The sequence below is a fragment of the Platichthys flesus genome, chromosome 20, assembly GCF_949316205.1.
Source record: "Platichthys flesus chromosome 20, fPlaFle2.1, whole genome shotgun sequence".
NCBI lineage: Eukaryota > Metazoa > Chordata > Actinopteri > Pleuronectiformes > Pleuronectidae > Platichthys > Platichthys flesus.
This window is the reverse complement of record NC_084964.1, coordinates 7,636,074-7,652,392: the sequence shown is the minus strand read 5'-3', so window position 1 is coordinate 7,652,392 and position 16,319 is coordinate 7,636,074. Positions and strand designations below refer to the sequence as shown.

The 16,319-nt window shown below is 41.7% G+C and overlaps 1 protein-coding gene across 1 annotated transcript; it reads right to left on the bottom strand.

Annotated features, from left to right (window-relative positions):
- Positions 1-1,026: 1,026 nt before the first annotated feature.
- LOC133975788 (bone morphogenetic protein 7-like) lies at positions 1,027-3,555 on the bottom strand. Its single transcript, XM_062413769.1, has 5 exons — positions 3,243-3,555; positions 2,865-3,004; positions 2,574-2,690; positions 2,237-2,426; positions 1,027-1,442 (listed from the first exon to the last, which is right to left on the bottom strand). Exons 1-5 carry the CDS (start codon positions 3,553-3,555, stop codon positions 1,027-1,029), a joined length of 1,176 nt encoding a protein of 391 aa, XP_062269753.1.
- Between the last annotated feature and the right edge of the window lie 12,764 nt (positions 3,556-16,319).

The window sequence follows — 16,319 nt, the reverse complement described above, 5'->3', positions numbered from 1 at the left end:
CTTGCAAATACAGAAAACCCACTTTTGGGGTATATGTTCACCAAAGTTCACTACTATTGTTACAACAAAAAACATTTTGATTGGTAAACGTTGTTGTCACTCACCAAATAGTCGCTAAGTTAGTTACTGATATCTAACATTCTTGTAAATCATTTTATTAAGTTTATATTAACAATAACATTATATTTACAAACTTTTAATGATACAATTGTATTAACTTGGGGCCTGCAGAGAAAGCTTATATCCACTACTGTGACGTAATTAACTCCTTGATTAATGGAAAATTATGTATTTATTTATGAGAGTATAATTATTTTGTGCAGACTGTCAATAGATTATTTGTAGTGTTCGGCTGCAGCTCTATTCTGCCCTCTGCTGGTCAATTCAGTTTGTACAGTATGTTACTTTTCACAGGAGCATCTCTTATGGCTGTTGAGCTGTTCCATCCTGTTGCTATAGGTGATCATAAAACGGATTGAAAACATTAAACACAATAACTAATCTCTGTTAAAACTGCCAATTACTTTACATCCTCATTAGCTTCTTGAGTCCAGTGAAATCAAAATGCTGATGACTCACACTTCCTTAATCTGCCTCTCTGCATTTTGAAAGTGATCCAAACAATATTAAACACTGAGCTAAGTACCTCAGAATTCAGAGTTAATGTGAACAAAATATTGAATTGTAAAATTATTCAATTGCAATATTCAAATGGTTACTAGTGATATTCTTGAGAACTTCATATTTTTGGGATTTGGGCTATTAGATTGACATGGGGAAACTGAATGAACTCCCCCTCCCATCGGATCATTTAAACAGTTTGTTGAAACTATAGTAAATTATGTAATGTAATGTTATGGATTCCATAAACTGAACTAAACAAAGGCTGATCAATAGTTGGGGAATTTTATTTCTAAAAAATAATACAATATTTTAAACATATGCACAAAAATACAGTGTTAATCAGCTCAAGTCATCCGTCTCTCTGTCCAGCATTGTCCTGATGTCAACAAGCTCACAGCCGGGTCAGTGACAGCCGCAGCTTAGAGCCACCATGTCGTCGTACTGCTTCAGAACCACGTTCTCCTCCTCATCGAAGTATAACAAACTGATGGACTGGAGTCTGTCGGGCACACAGCAGGGCGCTCCCACTTCGTCGCTCGAGAGCTTGAGCGCGTGCATGATGGAGCGCACCGTGGCGTGGTTGGTCGCTTTGAGGCCGCCCCCCAGCGGGAAGGGACAGGAGCCTTTGCAGTGGTAGGCGTTGTAACCCCGCGGGGAGATGATCCAGCCCGACCAGCCGATCTCCTCGAAGTCAACAAAGAGGGGGACCCGCTGGCAGGGCTGGGGGTGGTCGTGGGGCGAGGACTCGGGAGATGCTCGGCGCGTTCGGCTGCGGTGGTCGCGGCGCTCAGGTGCTGCTGCTGCAGGTTGAGCTTGTCCTGTGGAAGGAGAAGCAAAGACCATCACGTTAGATTGATGATCTAAGATGGACTTTGTTGTCATTCAGACCAAACACAAGACAAGGGCATAGCAGATGGGACAAATTTACTCTGCACTCAGCTCACACATGTCATTCAGAATGCTGTGATTTCCTCTGTAGTTATTAAAGCCTAAATTTAGCAACTGAAATTACATATATTGATCAATTGGACAAATAAGATGCAAGCAGACATGAGCATTATTGCATAATACAATTAAATTGCAGTAATAAATAGATGAACCAGGTTTGAACTGTGGAATTAATAAAAGATATTTTGACTTAAGTGTAATTCCATTATGAGTAAACTACTGTGGAGATGGGACAAAGTATTGTTACTGAAACATATCATCGTACTGACTCATAAGGTAGTAATATTGATATGCTGGCACTAAATATTGATATTTAGTTACTCAAATATATATAGTGCAATTCCCGCCTCTCTATATATACATATATTAAATGCATATTAACATGTTCGAGTTCTGTTTAATGTTAAACTGAATAAATACAATTTATGTTTTAATATTTCTTGTTTACAACTGCTCCTTATAATAAAGATGTATTATAGAGTCATGGAGACAGAACAGTAAGCTCGGCCGCTGCAATGTTTAGTTGGAGTCAAAGCCTGAACACTCTGATTCTGCAACATCTGAGCTACTGAAATACAAATGCAAACAGATTAATGCCTCTCTCATGTCCCTATATACCATCATATTAACACACACACACACACCGCGACCACCTGCCCCTTACCCAGGTATGACTGGTTGAACGCTCCTGTCTTGACATCATCTGAGAAAATGACCAGGTAAGAGTTTGCCTCCGTTAGCTCTGCCTTCTGCTTGGATGAGGCCACCGCCGACTCCATCCAGTTCCCAGAGGGGAGGGAGGTCACCATCAGGATGCCGTTATTCTCCTGGCTGTTACGGATCCACTTAGAAACCTGTCAGTCAGAGCAAGGTTCAACAAATGTTAGTTGGAAATATACTTTGTGAGTGGTGATAGAAAAACAAGTGGCATAAAGAAGAGGTTTTATTAATGCTCAGTTATTTTAAATATGTGAAATAAAACAAAATGAAGGGGTCATTACTGTTTGAGTCACGTTGAAGACCTCCCATCCCTGAGTGTAAAGGGGCACCAGTCTGGAGGTGATGAGGTTTCCTCTCCAAGGCTTCACCCGGCTGTCCAACACCTCGTACAGATCCACCTGGACGATCAGTACACACCCCTGTCACTTTCAAACCTCATCACACTAAACTCTTATGTGGCCTAGTCTGTGCAGACATTAAAGCCGGTGAACTGTTTGAGGTACATGAGTCACCGTGTTAGAAGAAGATCACATCAGGACTAAACACATAGATATAGAATGTAAAGCCTTTACCTTATAGAAATGAGGCCCGTATGACTTCCCCATGTAAAACTTCTGTTTCTTCCTGAACCAGCGAAACTCCGCTTTGATCATTCTCTCTTCTTTGCCGAAAGACGACAGGTCGAAGAAGTGTAACCTCTCTCCAGCATGACCTGCAGGCGGGGACATCCAGCACACATACAGTCAAGCGATGAAATAATCCGATTTTAGAGTAAGTCTCCACATTTTACTGTTAAATACACGTAGCCGTGCGTAATTGCGCGCCTGGTTGACATTTACGCACGCGTTTAAACTAAACACGTATCTTCCAAAAATACTTTTCTCACGTAACAACCGTTCAAAACAAACAATCAGTCGTCAAATCCAGTGGCCAGGTTTTGTGTTACTCACCTTTATCCACAAAGCTCCGCACAATGTTTCCTTCCAGAATTTCCTTCTGGCTCTTTGGCCTCCCGTCAGTCACCGACACCGCGTTGAAGAGATCCATCATGAACTGAGGGGCCTTCTTGTGAGGGGCTACCGCCGCCGGACCACGGAGCGACTCCTTCAGGTGGAGCAGCGCGTCCAGGTGCTCGCTAGCCGTCTTCTTCGTCTCGTCCGAGCCCGCCCATCCCCTGCCCCGCTGCGGGATGGCGAGCTGGGTGACGCATGACGGATGGAGCGCGAGGACAAGAAGCCAGAGGCGCAGAGCTCCTGCAGGCATTTTTGTTAGAGAGAGAGTGGACCTGTGTGTGCACGGTGGGTGATAAAGGGTGCGACCCCCGCGTTGGATTTGAAGACTGGCTGCCCCCCTGTATTCATCTAACACTGGGAGATGATTGGGCCGTGATTGACGATGATGGGGGGGAGGGGGGGGGAGACACACACAAAAGATAGGTGAAAACGACCCGAGAGTGAGCCATAAAGGTAGCAATAAATACATGAGCAATTTCCCTTAATTTGTATGTCCAGGTTAGGGGAGGTGAGAGGCCCTGTTGTTCACAACCAAACAGACTTTTATCAGAAAGCATGCTTGCAGAGATATGGAAGCGAGAAGATCATTTACAAAAGTGATAAACCCCGCTGACAGGAGTCACCATGGAGACTACTATACAAAAAATGACACTTTCCAATAACCCTCATGGTGTTTTGCATTGCCGAATACATAACAGAAAGTGAAGCAAATGCTGTGCGTGGAAATATCGCACGGATTGTATTTGAGCTATCCCGCGTATTAAAAGATTGGCCCCGTATCTTTGAGTATCGATGGGAGGGTGAAAGCAGTTTGTATAGCCGACCAAACAAAGTTATCCCATAATGATGTCATGTGTTTCTGGGCCCAGCTGTGTGTTATCAGCACGGGCCCAGTCGCGGGAGAGCAAACGAACGGCCCAAAGCCGTGACGCACACGAGAGCGCGTTTCTCTAAAGCTGCAGTTAACGCGCACGTTCCCTTCTGAAACGCAAGTCCCTCCGGTCACCGTGCCCCCCCAGCTCCTTCCACAACTGTTGGGACAGTGACTCAGAGTAAACACCGAGAACCCCGTGACGTGTTTATTCCTCCGATGTTGTTATTATTATTATTATTATTATTATTATTATTCCTCCGGGACCATCTTCACTCATTTAGCTCCAAACAAAAGGGATCAAATTCCCAAGATCATTAAACTGATCAATGGCCAAGTGCCCCCCCTGCTGTTAATCAAATTCATGTGCCATCACACAGGAATGATGATCCCCTCATTTAGGGGCCATTACTCAGGTTTTAAGGCCCCCCCACAATGAATGCCCCACCCCCCTATCCCTCACCTCTTGTAATGCTTACACTGTGAGATAAGCCACAGGATAGATTATGGCAATAAACACTGTAAACAACTGGAGCAGGAGATCACATGATGATTGATTTAATGAAACAGGAGTGTGTGAAATCGAAGTTGCTTTCGCAGGGTCAAAGGGCGTTCTGTGCACCGGATGATGTAGACGCTCACACTGCTTGCTGATTGGGTCTTTTCTGTCACGGCAAAGCCTTCGCATTCGCCAGGCTCCATCCACATGACCCCCTTCCGTAAGAAAACCACCAGCACAAGCCTCACCTACCAGTCCAGAGCAGAACATGTAGAGTGTTGCTGACCCTGTTGTCTTTGCGAACAGCTGTCGTGCGGTAAAATTCTTCATTTTACAATGATCCAACATCTTACTCGCCTGGTAGACAAGCTGCTATTCCAATAATCTGCAACAATTCTGCAACCAACCACTGAATTACAGGCACATGCCCAGTGTACGCTAGCAAAATGCAGTTTTCAAACTAAAACGTAGTAGTATGTATGTAGCCTACTTTTAAGGATCTTCATGATCTGGCCCAATACCTTATCTCAGATTTTTTAATTCCTTATCAACCTCTGTGCAGCTGGTGATCTTCACGCAGGGGTCTGCTGTCACTTCTTGAATCTGGGCTGAAAACTGGAGGGACAGAGTATCGGGGGCCAAAAGGCTCTGGAATGAAAAACCTTTTCAAAAAGCATATTCCTGATTTAAATGGTTCTTCTATCTCTATTCTAACCACTAATGCAGTGCCCGTTCTAAACTTGCCTGATTGGAATGGACTCCTTGCGTCTCCATCGATAAAGCTCTGCACCTACTTCAGAAAGGTTCCATATCTCTGGTGAGTCCTCTACTAAAATATAGTATACTCTATTGTTTGTGTGCAGTGCTTTTTTATAAACAATCTTAGGTGCAGTGTCAACTTGGAAAACGCTGTGTTTATCCTACCTGCCTTTTACTAAGTTCAGTGTTTTCCTTTGGCTGGTGAAGCTTCTGTATGTTCAGTGCTAAACTTCAGGAAAGGAGATACTGTGGAAGCTGTAACTTCGTCCAACTGAGCACCAGTAACTGAGTTCCTTCTCTTGACACAAGTAATGTTTGTGTTGCACGTGTGTGAACTGTATGTGTGGGGTAGTTTCAGTGTATATGTGTGTGACTTCTTGGCACATGGACGTGTATGACACAGCTGGGCGTTGTGGGATGTCCTCCAATGTTTACACTGACCATGTGCTGATCACAGATAGACTTAAAGGGAAGCCCTCTGACGTGGATGTACGCAGAGTCTCACATAACAGCTCGGGGGCGGAGCACAGCCTTTCACTTATGGATGGAGTGTTACAATCTTTTAAATAGCCTGTGCATTTATTAATACAAGTGTAGTAGAATAAAACCATTTTCAGTGGCACTGACATAATATGTGTTGTGATTTGGTGCTAGGCAAATAAAGTTAAATCGAATTGGAAGTATAGGAAAAAAACTTTTCAATAAACACACGTCAAGTTTTCATATTACAGAAGAATTGTCCATTGATCTGGTTAAATACTGAGCAAATGACGTTTTAAGAGTAACATACAGTAAATGTTCACACAGTAATCGACATTAGTCTGAATTTAAAAAGAGCCTATTTGGACTGAAGGGGAACAGATTAAGTTAATGGAAATAGATGAAGAACAAATGAATGTGCATCCGTTAAGGAGTAAATGCTTGGAACAAATATGAGGAGGAACTAAAGACAGGTCGATAATATTACAAGTGATGAATAAATACAAGAGTGAGATGTAAATATATTTGCAAAATTCGAAATATTATATATTTTTTGTTTTTTATGCCTGTTTTCTGTTTTTACTGACTAACCTAAACAGTGAATAGAAAGCAGGTGTAATACGCTATCACTTCAGCCCAAACTTTTACACACACACACACACAACCACACACACACACACACACACATACGCTTTAATGTTTTGTACCAATTTATTGTGGAACATGAATATATGGACCAAATTACAAAGATTGAAGTTATCTTAGATTGTTAATTAACTCACTGAAGAAAACCACTTGACCATGTTTTCAAAATCAGATGTCATAAATAAATGACGAGCCTGATTCTGGAGTGTGGCCTGGTGCAAGATTTACAAACATTTAATTTGTCCAGATTACAAATGGGACAAGCGGCATTTTTACTTTTCTTCAAACAACAGCTTTTCCTACTGTGACGTGTCGTAACGTCTTTTATGAAAAAGGCTTATTTCCCTCTGTGTTCGACACTCATCACATACACACCCACCCTGACAATTCACTTACACTTTGCTTGGAGCCAAAACCTCAGCGTTGCATTGCCAGGTCTCCAGCAGACTGGAGACTGAAGTCTGCATATCTTCTGCCTGTCCTGTCTGCTTCAGATTATCTGCTCATCACTAACTCTGCTTTTACATGCAACTCAATGGATGAAGAGCCGTCCAGTTAGACAGCAGATGGCGCTATTGGCTTAGGCATGAGTACCCAGTTATATTTATGATGTATAAAGTATGATTTCAGGGTATTCTATGTGCAACATCATCATATTTGTGAAATACCTTATACATGCAGTGGCGGTTGTTTTGACATAGTCATAAATAAAGTTGCATTGCATCAACTGATAAATACATGGCACCCTAACAGCTAAAAGTTGTTATGGACATTTTTTATGTGTCTTATATCTGACAAAGATCAACAAGTTATACTAAAATTACCACTAATGAATGGCAATTAACCAATATGTTAATTTATTTATATATATTGCAAGTTTAAGTTAAATATTTCAAAAGTCCCCATTGATCCAACCGGTGAGACCTTTAAAGACTCACCTCATTATTTTTTCTATGTTACACTTCAGTAAACTGAGTTCTATATATTTTCAGAAAGCTTCAGTGAGCTGTGGTCGACTCTTTCACCCACGGCCGCCTGGCTCCACATCTGACAAGTGAGTCCATGTGTTAATGACTTCACCTCGTGTTAAATACCTCTACTGAGGCAATTAGAGACACATGGAAGGCATTTGCTACAAGTGCTGGCCACTGCTTGCAACCCCGTTCGAATGAATAATGAAGAGGAATACAATCACGGCAAAAGTGGAAACACATGACAAGGGTGTCAGAGTGAGTCACAGTGTAATGCGATTTAAAAAACTTTATCTCTATTGCCTCCGAATCCAAACGGGGTCAGCTGCCCATTAGGTGTCTGAAATGCCCCCTGTAACCAAGAGGTTGATGCTTGGTGGACGAATGTTTTTTTGGTCCCTTTCAGAGAACGGGACAGAGTTGGGGGTACCATTGTCATTGTTCAATTTAAGACTCTATAGCTGCTTTCAGACATGCCATGAACCCAACAGCCCCGAAGTGAGAGCTCTGAGTTTGAGCCTCCTGACTTTCTGCAGACTTTCTCTGGCCAGTTCTCTTGTATAAAGATTGCAGAAAGTCCAGAGGAGCTGATCTGACAAAACAGTAGGAGATCTTCTGCAGTATTCACAGTGAGCCAGTGGAGGACTATTCTAACATGCAACAGACGCACACAATTAAAATGGTGCCATAAATGTAGAAGACACCTAATATTAAGTGAGCCTTTGACCATAAGAGCTGATGCAAGCGGTTCTGTGCTTTATCGACAACACAGAAATTATGCAAATCACGTGTGAAAGGAAAACTCAGCAGAAAGTCCACACATCCTCCTTTGTTTCTTTCTGAAAGGGTTTATCTGAGACAGTCTGATCATCTGGTCGGAAGGGCAGATGCAGTGAGTGCGGTGCATCATCAGCGTAGCAGTGACGGGTAACTCTGCAAAAGTGAATAATCTGAACGAAAGATGTACGTGTAGTTTAAAGAGAAGAATAGATTCAAACCTACGACAGCATGATCCTCATATTTGCAAACTCATCATCAGTTTCATCACACTGCCAGGCCAACTCCGTGATGCAGTTCCTCAACTTATCAACCTCCTCAGGGGTCGGAGTGCCTCTGTGATACTGATAAGTACGCTTTACAGTTCCCTCAGCATGGCTTCAGTCACATGTAACTTCCTTTCTCTGTTCTACATGTTTTGGTGCTTGTCTGACAAGCTGCTGAAGCTGATGTGTCATCCATATAGTGGTTTCTAAATGGAGTGGTGGATAGTGCAGAAAGCTAAAAAAAAGAGTTATTATAATAGTTTTACAAGATTTAAGTCGAAATATTATGAGAATAAAAGCTGCATGTCATGTCTGAGGGGGGATATCAGAAGATCAGCCAGTCGTCTGTCACAGTGAGGTCTATGGATCATCTTGTTAAGTTAAACTAAAGATCTGATTTCAGAAATAATGAAATACTTCATGATTTGGCTCATCAGCATCACATCTTTGAAAAGGTTGTGCAAGAGCTGTGTTGAATCTGAGGAAAAGAACAGCATGAACTTTGCTTCTATTGTGGACTGAAAGATAAGCATCGTTTCTTTTTCTGCTCTTTCATCATTCACATTGTCCTTCTCCCTATTTATTACCTTTAAGGTCAATGTAGATGTAAAAAATCTCCGTCATCTCTGTTCTATAAAAAAACATATCTCTGTACATTTTGCAGTAAGACGAGCTGGAATCGAGGATTTAAAGAAAGCTACGCTAAATGGAACCAATGACAGAACTGATTAGGGATTACAGTTAAAGAGCTAGACATAGGAAACTGAAAAAATTGCACTAAAGCAGACAGGCTTTCTCGAAGCCTCCCTCGTCATACTCCAGACAGGAGTATTAGATTCATACTCACTGGAGACATAAGGACGATGAGAGGATATCCTCCTCAGTCCCAGCAGAGCACATGAGAGCAGAAATGTATGTGCTGGTCAGTTAGTACGGAGACTTGACGACTTCCTGCTTCATCTCGCAGTGAATGAAGAATTGGCTTAAATTGAAATGTCTTGTTCACGATGGAGGAAATCAAGTACATGTGCATTATGTGTTATGACACGTGTATAAGAAAAGTGTGTGAACACCAATATCATCGAATTTTGTTTCTATATCTGTAGTAAGTATATTTAACAAACAAACAAACTAAAAAGTTCCATTCTTCATTAATGTGGTAGAAGGCATTTACCAGTAAGTGTAAATCTCAACAATTAACAGGGTTAAAGAAAACTATGGCTAGCTGTCCAATCCTGTTTTGATCAAAGACTGTATATAAAAGTGGACGTAGAATCTTATTAAGTACCTGAAATCTGCATTCTCTCAATATACCACCGGAGGGCGACTCTACTGTTTGCAAAAATACGTTTATTTCTATAGATGTCTATGAGACATCTATAGAAATAGTTTATTGTCTCAATGTCTAGGTTTCTTTAATAGAACATGATGGTCATTTTGAAAATGATGCTCCTACTCTATGAGGGCATCGATACCATATGATTGACGGCTTGTACCATCCAGTGGACGCAGGTCACAGGTGTAGGTGGGCGTGTCCTCAAGCCTTCAGTCTGGCTCCTTCCCCTGCTCCTGCAAATGTGATTACCATTTGTTTAAAAAATCAAGATGGAAAAAAATTGCAAACTGGAGGCTTCACAATCCTGACAAACAACATGGTGAGTTGTTTGTCAGGATCTGTATGTCATAAAAACGCCATACAATAAGAAATGCTCAAGAAATAGACAAACGTAGAGAGCACTGAAGATAAGTTATCGCTCACTCCAAATTCCTTTTCTTCTGTTCTTGGTTTCCGCAGTGCTGAGTTTGCTCATCCAGGATCTGAATTCAATCTTCCTTCTCATTTGAAGCGCAGCTTTAATTTTTTAGGAACATAGAGGACATTTAATCTTGGCTCACACTCCAGAGGCAGTGATGTTGTACGTGGCTCTTTACCAGTTGTGTTTTTTTACATTCCACTTCCCCCCTGCTCCGCATGGCGACCCCCCCATCTCTGTCATTAAGTCAGCCAGACGCTACTTCATCTGGCATATTATTGTAAGTCCAGATAATAGAAAGTGCCTTGTAACATTTACCTGTACCTAATTAAGCTGTTTGTTATCATGGTCGGCCACCTGCAGTGGTTATGATTCCATTTGTATTTGATTGTACAAGTGTTTCTACCTACGAATGTGTGTGTGCATACTTGTGTAAGTGGTAGTCCAGGAGTTCTTTGTGTTTTGCTTAGAGGTCTTTGTTTTTTACGTCTGTGTCCGTCCGTACAATCAGGTCTTGACTTTCTCTGGAAGTTGCCTTTAACACATGAACAAAGCAGCAGGAGATGTTCTACTCCAATGTTCAGAGGAGGGCAGGTGCAGCAGGCAGAGGCTGGATGAAACATCCAAATTCTGCTGTGAAGACCATGTGGACATCGACTTTGGTGTCGGCCCTTATCACCAAAAGTCTCTCGAATTTCTGGTACCTGTCTTTTACGTATACGGGAGCACCTTTTCATAGATATATTTGAAGTTTTTTCTTTTTTAAATTTGTTTCCGTCCCAAGTCTTTACAAATGGGGGGCTGGCAGAAAAAATGTCGACATTCTCATGAACAGCCCCGTTGGAGAATGTCACATTATCTGGAGTTGGGTGCATGACTTAAAGCAGCCTTACAGATTGGTTGCCAGGCTCTCATTCATGTATTTATTTATGTTTTCTTCACCTTTAATCAAACTGCATTCGAGCGGAACTGAGTTCACAGCCCAGTTCCTCGTCTTCTGTTTACGAAGTAGAAATGCAATATTTCCTGTTTGTCAGAACCCATACCTCTTGCAAAAAATAATACAAAATCAGCTACTGGAGTGTTGACAACAGTACCAGTGCCAATGTGCTCAGCCAGTCTGGTGCCAGTGTTGGGACGGAGGCCAGCGGTGAGGAAATTGGTGGCATGAAGCTTGGACTACACTCTGCTTGTTACCTGCCCAGCACCAGATGGCGGAAAGTTAGGGACGAGCCTGTGAACATTTAGCAGCTGGAGAGCCAAATGTGATCATTTGTGTCGACTTTTTTTTCTCACAGTAAGACAGAGAAGCTAAACTTCACATTAAAACCCCAAAAATTGAAGCATTGAACGGATGGCGAGCAGGAAATCTCAGCACTTCTCTCTCTCTCACACTGTTTTTCATTGTGTGCCAGCATCCTGCGGCTCCCCTAGCTCGACTGAAGTAGATTAAGGTGGACGAGCCAAATAGACTGAAGAAGCCCAGTTGTTGTAGCTAAGGCTCCAGCGACTCCAGGGACTCAGGCACGTGGAGAAGCAAAGGGTAATGTTTGTTTGTTAACGCCACATGGTCTGTAAAGCTGTGTGTGTGTGTGTGTGTGTGTGATTTTGTGTGTGTGTGTGTGTTTGTGTGTGTGTGTGTGTGTTTGTGTGTGTGTGTGTGTGTGTGTATGTGCACTTGGATATTAAACATGTATACGCATGTGTGAGTTAGCATGCGAGTTTCCAGATGGAGTGAAGGTTTATGTTATATAAATTGGCTCATACATCAACCAGCAGCCCGTTATGACTGAGGTCTGCTATCTGAACCACACATCTCCTGCTCTCCTTTTGTCTCCTTTATTTGCATGAACTGGTCACGGGTTTGATAAATGTTGATCACAAATGATGCGTGGAAAAAGCAGCGCTGTGCGTATCTGCTCCAATTTGTTCTCTCCATTTCCTTTTTACCGCAGAATCGGAGAGCTTATAGTGGGAGGAAAAACACAGGAGTGGGGTTACTCCATTTCTGTCTTATTGCTACAGCCCAAGATCATACCAAAGCCTGATTGGATCAAACCTATAGATTATATAAAACCTATCATATAGATTTAGGTCACGCCAAGTTTTCAGAAATTTGGAAACTGACCTGCCTGCCACAGGTCAGCAAGCAAGTCACGGAAAAGTTGGCTTTTAGCAGTCAGTGTGCTTTGACATGGGACAGATGGAAGGGGGTGGGATGTATTGGTTTAATTTTTTCAAAGTATCTCTTTCTAGTTGTTCAGGTATACTAACCACAGCTATAATAAAATAATTCACTGCAGGGCTAAGGTACTAGCAATCATTAAAGACCACTACGAAAAACTTGAAAGGAAAAACTAGATCGAGAGGTGTTCAAAGTCTTATCAGGCAACAAAACATCCATACATCCATTTTCCATTATCCTCTTATCCTTGGAGGGTAGCGGGCGGGGGCCGGAGCCAATCCCAGTTCGCGTCGGGCCAGAGGCGGGGAGCACCCTGGACAGGTCACAAGCGTATCACATGGCCAACACACAGAGACAAACAACCATTCACACCTAAGGTCGATTTAGAGTCTCCAATTAACCTCAATATGCGGGTCTTTGGATTGTTGGAGGAAACCGAGGAAAACCTATGCAGACACGTGGGAGAACATGCGAACTCCACACTGAAAACCCCAGCCGAACCGGGATTCAAACCAGCAACCTTCTTGCAGTGAGGCGATCCATCTTCAGACCCCACTGCGTTGTTTGACTGTTGCCTTTTTAAGAGCTACTGACGGCCTGATTTTTAGCCTAAGGGGTAACTGTTGATTCGAAGGTTACAAAAAAGGAAACTGGTATTCCACCCACTTCCAAAAATGTGTTAGTCTGAATTCTTTATCTGTTTTTGGCAACCACTAACTTAATACCTCTGCACTTTCCAGTACCATTTAGACAGATATATCGTTGATGATATATTTATTTTGTTTATCAGCAGCTTGTTGGCAGTCAACAACTTTACATGAGGTTTTGGCTGGACGCGTTGTCCCCAGACTCCCTCAGCTGTTTGACTAGAACTCCACATCAGTGTTTAAGCCTTTTAAAGTAAACCCTGCTACTTTTGAGATGTTATGCCACAGTTTACTCAGGCTTTGGAGGAGCTGAACTAAGTGCACACAGGGAGCAGTTCGGGGAGCCTGGGAGTCTGGAGCATCAAGTACACAGAGCTGCAGCGACTCCGAGCGTCTGACAACTTGACATTTCAGCGGCCACGAAGCAATAAAGACTGGTAGTGATCGGCAACACTTGCACACCACTGCAGATTTCTTGTTCTGCATTAGTGAAGCGCTTCGAGGTATGTCAACCAGAGTGTATTAGTAGCAGGTTTTCATCTGTCTGTGAAATAAGATACTAAGTTATTGAAGGTCAAATTCAGGTGATTAAACACGTGAACTTTATTTGTATTTGAATATCGTGATGTGCTTCTCATCAGCATAGGGTGTGGGAGTCTCTGGTTAATCAAATTCAATAAAGTGAACTTGTCTTCGATCACAACCTTGGTGCATTCTTTGCATGTCATCTTGAGTAAAAACATGAAGACTATGCAAAACAGTAACATATAAAGGCCTGATGGAAAGGATAAAGAAATCCTAGATGTGGATTTGTGGTCAGTTTTTCAGCTTTTCCCACTGATGCTTCTCGGACTGGGATTTGGGATGGGGAACCTGATCCAGGTCTGCTGCTCCCCGTCTGAGAGGAAAGCGGCATATGGAATCCATCCACTTCATACATCTATTTTCCTCATCACCCTCCTCTCCTTTCTCCATTGTTGTGCTGAGTTAGTAATGAGACTCTGGTTGACCAGTGGGCAGTCTATAGTCACCAAATGCTCTGCACTCTTTCATCCTCTTCTTTTACCCATTTAGCAAGGTCTGGGAACAGCCCCTGTCTTTTAAACTATATTGGGTCATAGCTTAAAGAAACTATCAAACTCTTTAACTACTCATTCAAGGTGTCATGCAAATGTGAGTCACTTCAAGCAATGATGCAGCACTCCTGGCCTCCTTGTGGCCTGCAGAAAAATAAAATGAGAGTAAAGTTGGCAACTTGGAAAATTGCAAATGTGGCCAAAATATTTCAAAACAATTGTGAGTCTATATCTGGTAACCATGTTGTGTTCTAAAAGAGGTGCACCACTAAAGGGCAACCATTCTATACGGTAAGTGGATGGGATGACAGTGTGGAACTTTGACAGTGTGGGTAAAAAACATTTTACTTTCTGGGATCAGAAACCTTGAAATCAAAGGATTCAAGGGAGGTAAAAATAGATGGTATTTTATGATTTATTTAAGGATTAAGTATTTTTAACAAATCCAATTGGGTTATTAAATATATTGTAATAGACTATAATTATATAACAGAATCATATGATTTTATGACTGGCACTTATTTAAATTATTTGACAGAGGTCAGACAGGACTATATATAAATATGATATGGCAGTTCTCACAGTGAATGCTACAGTCTTTGTCTTGTACTCCGCCTCCTCCTTGTTAGCAGATGGGACATGGACCAATCTAAAATGTCAAAGTACACATTAAACAAATATCTCCAAAAGATGGCTTCTATAATTATAGATGGTTCTGATCACATGGTCATATCATGATTGGTCAATTGTATGTATCAGCTGGACCACGATACCAAGGATCCACATCATAATCACAAGAGCAAAGACTGGCTCCAAATGATGTCTGCTGTATTTGGGATAGTTTGGCTTCATTTTGTGCAATATTGACAAAAATGTCTATTCAAAATCTCTCATCTCATGTTAACAAAACTCAGACAATCAGCACATCATGACGTCTGTTCAAAGAGCTTTTTGTCGCTCTACAATAATCCCTGGGAACTTAACTTAACATAACCACAGGGTGAATTATGGCAATGGAAATACGCAAAATACAAAGATGACAAACATTGCAACTTATCACTGATTCCTATGTGGTTATTTTGAACAAGCATTTATTGCAGGACATTTAATATTGGACATTTTTAACATAGGGAGATGTATTCCTCTTGATGAGTTGGTTTGTTAAAAGGTTGAAATGAAAGAACAACTGAACATTTCTTCAGACAAAGGCTAACCAAAAGAAAAGAAATCAGAGCCAGAGCTCTTTACCTCTCTGGCTTTTTACTTGACTCAGATTGCGGTTTTGTTGCACAGCCTCCATGAATAATCTGAGACAGGGCTCATTTACAAATAAGTGCCTCAATTGCTTGGACCTGGAGGATACTGTGTGTGTGTGTAGACACTCGTTGGAAGGATTTATAAAGTGTTTATATAAAGTGTGACTAGGGCGGATGATGCCAAATGTAGAAAAGGATCTTGAGTTTTAGCCAAGATGCTTGTTTGAGGAGAAGCTGATAACGTTTTGGTTTGACTGCAATTATAATATATCAGGTGACCAAAAAATATATCGCCACTGCCAACACCAATTTTTTATAGGAACACATGTACATGAGTTGGGCTGAGGTGTGAGGTCTGGCTTTGTAACAGCTACTGCTTCATTAATGGATAATTACATTGTAGGAATGTTTATCACCAATCCGTTTGCTGAGCAGCATCAGTTCCTTTTCTGTTGAAACTACAATGCCTTTCGATAGCTGCGCTTATTCAACTTATATAAATTATAATTATTTCAGTTGCATCAAGGCCAAATCTGAGGCCACAGTGCGTTAGCAGATAAGGCAAATCAAAAAATCTATTAAATGGATAATCTCACAATTTTTCTTTTTTTACCTTGTAACAGCAGTTTAAAAATGAGATCTAGATTACCTTACTGATAGCACCGCATGTTTTGCAAAAAGGCTCACATTTGATTTGAGATATTAACGCCACATCTACCACATTTACCACATTTACCACTTTAATGGGCCACTTTAGGTCCACATCTATTTTGTTGGCCAGAACTGTTGTATCATTCCCTGAAGTGACCCACATCCTTATGCTATCTG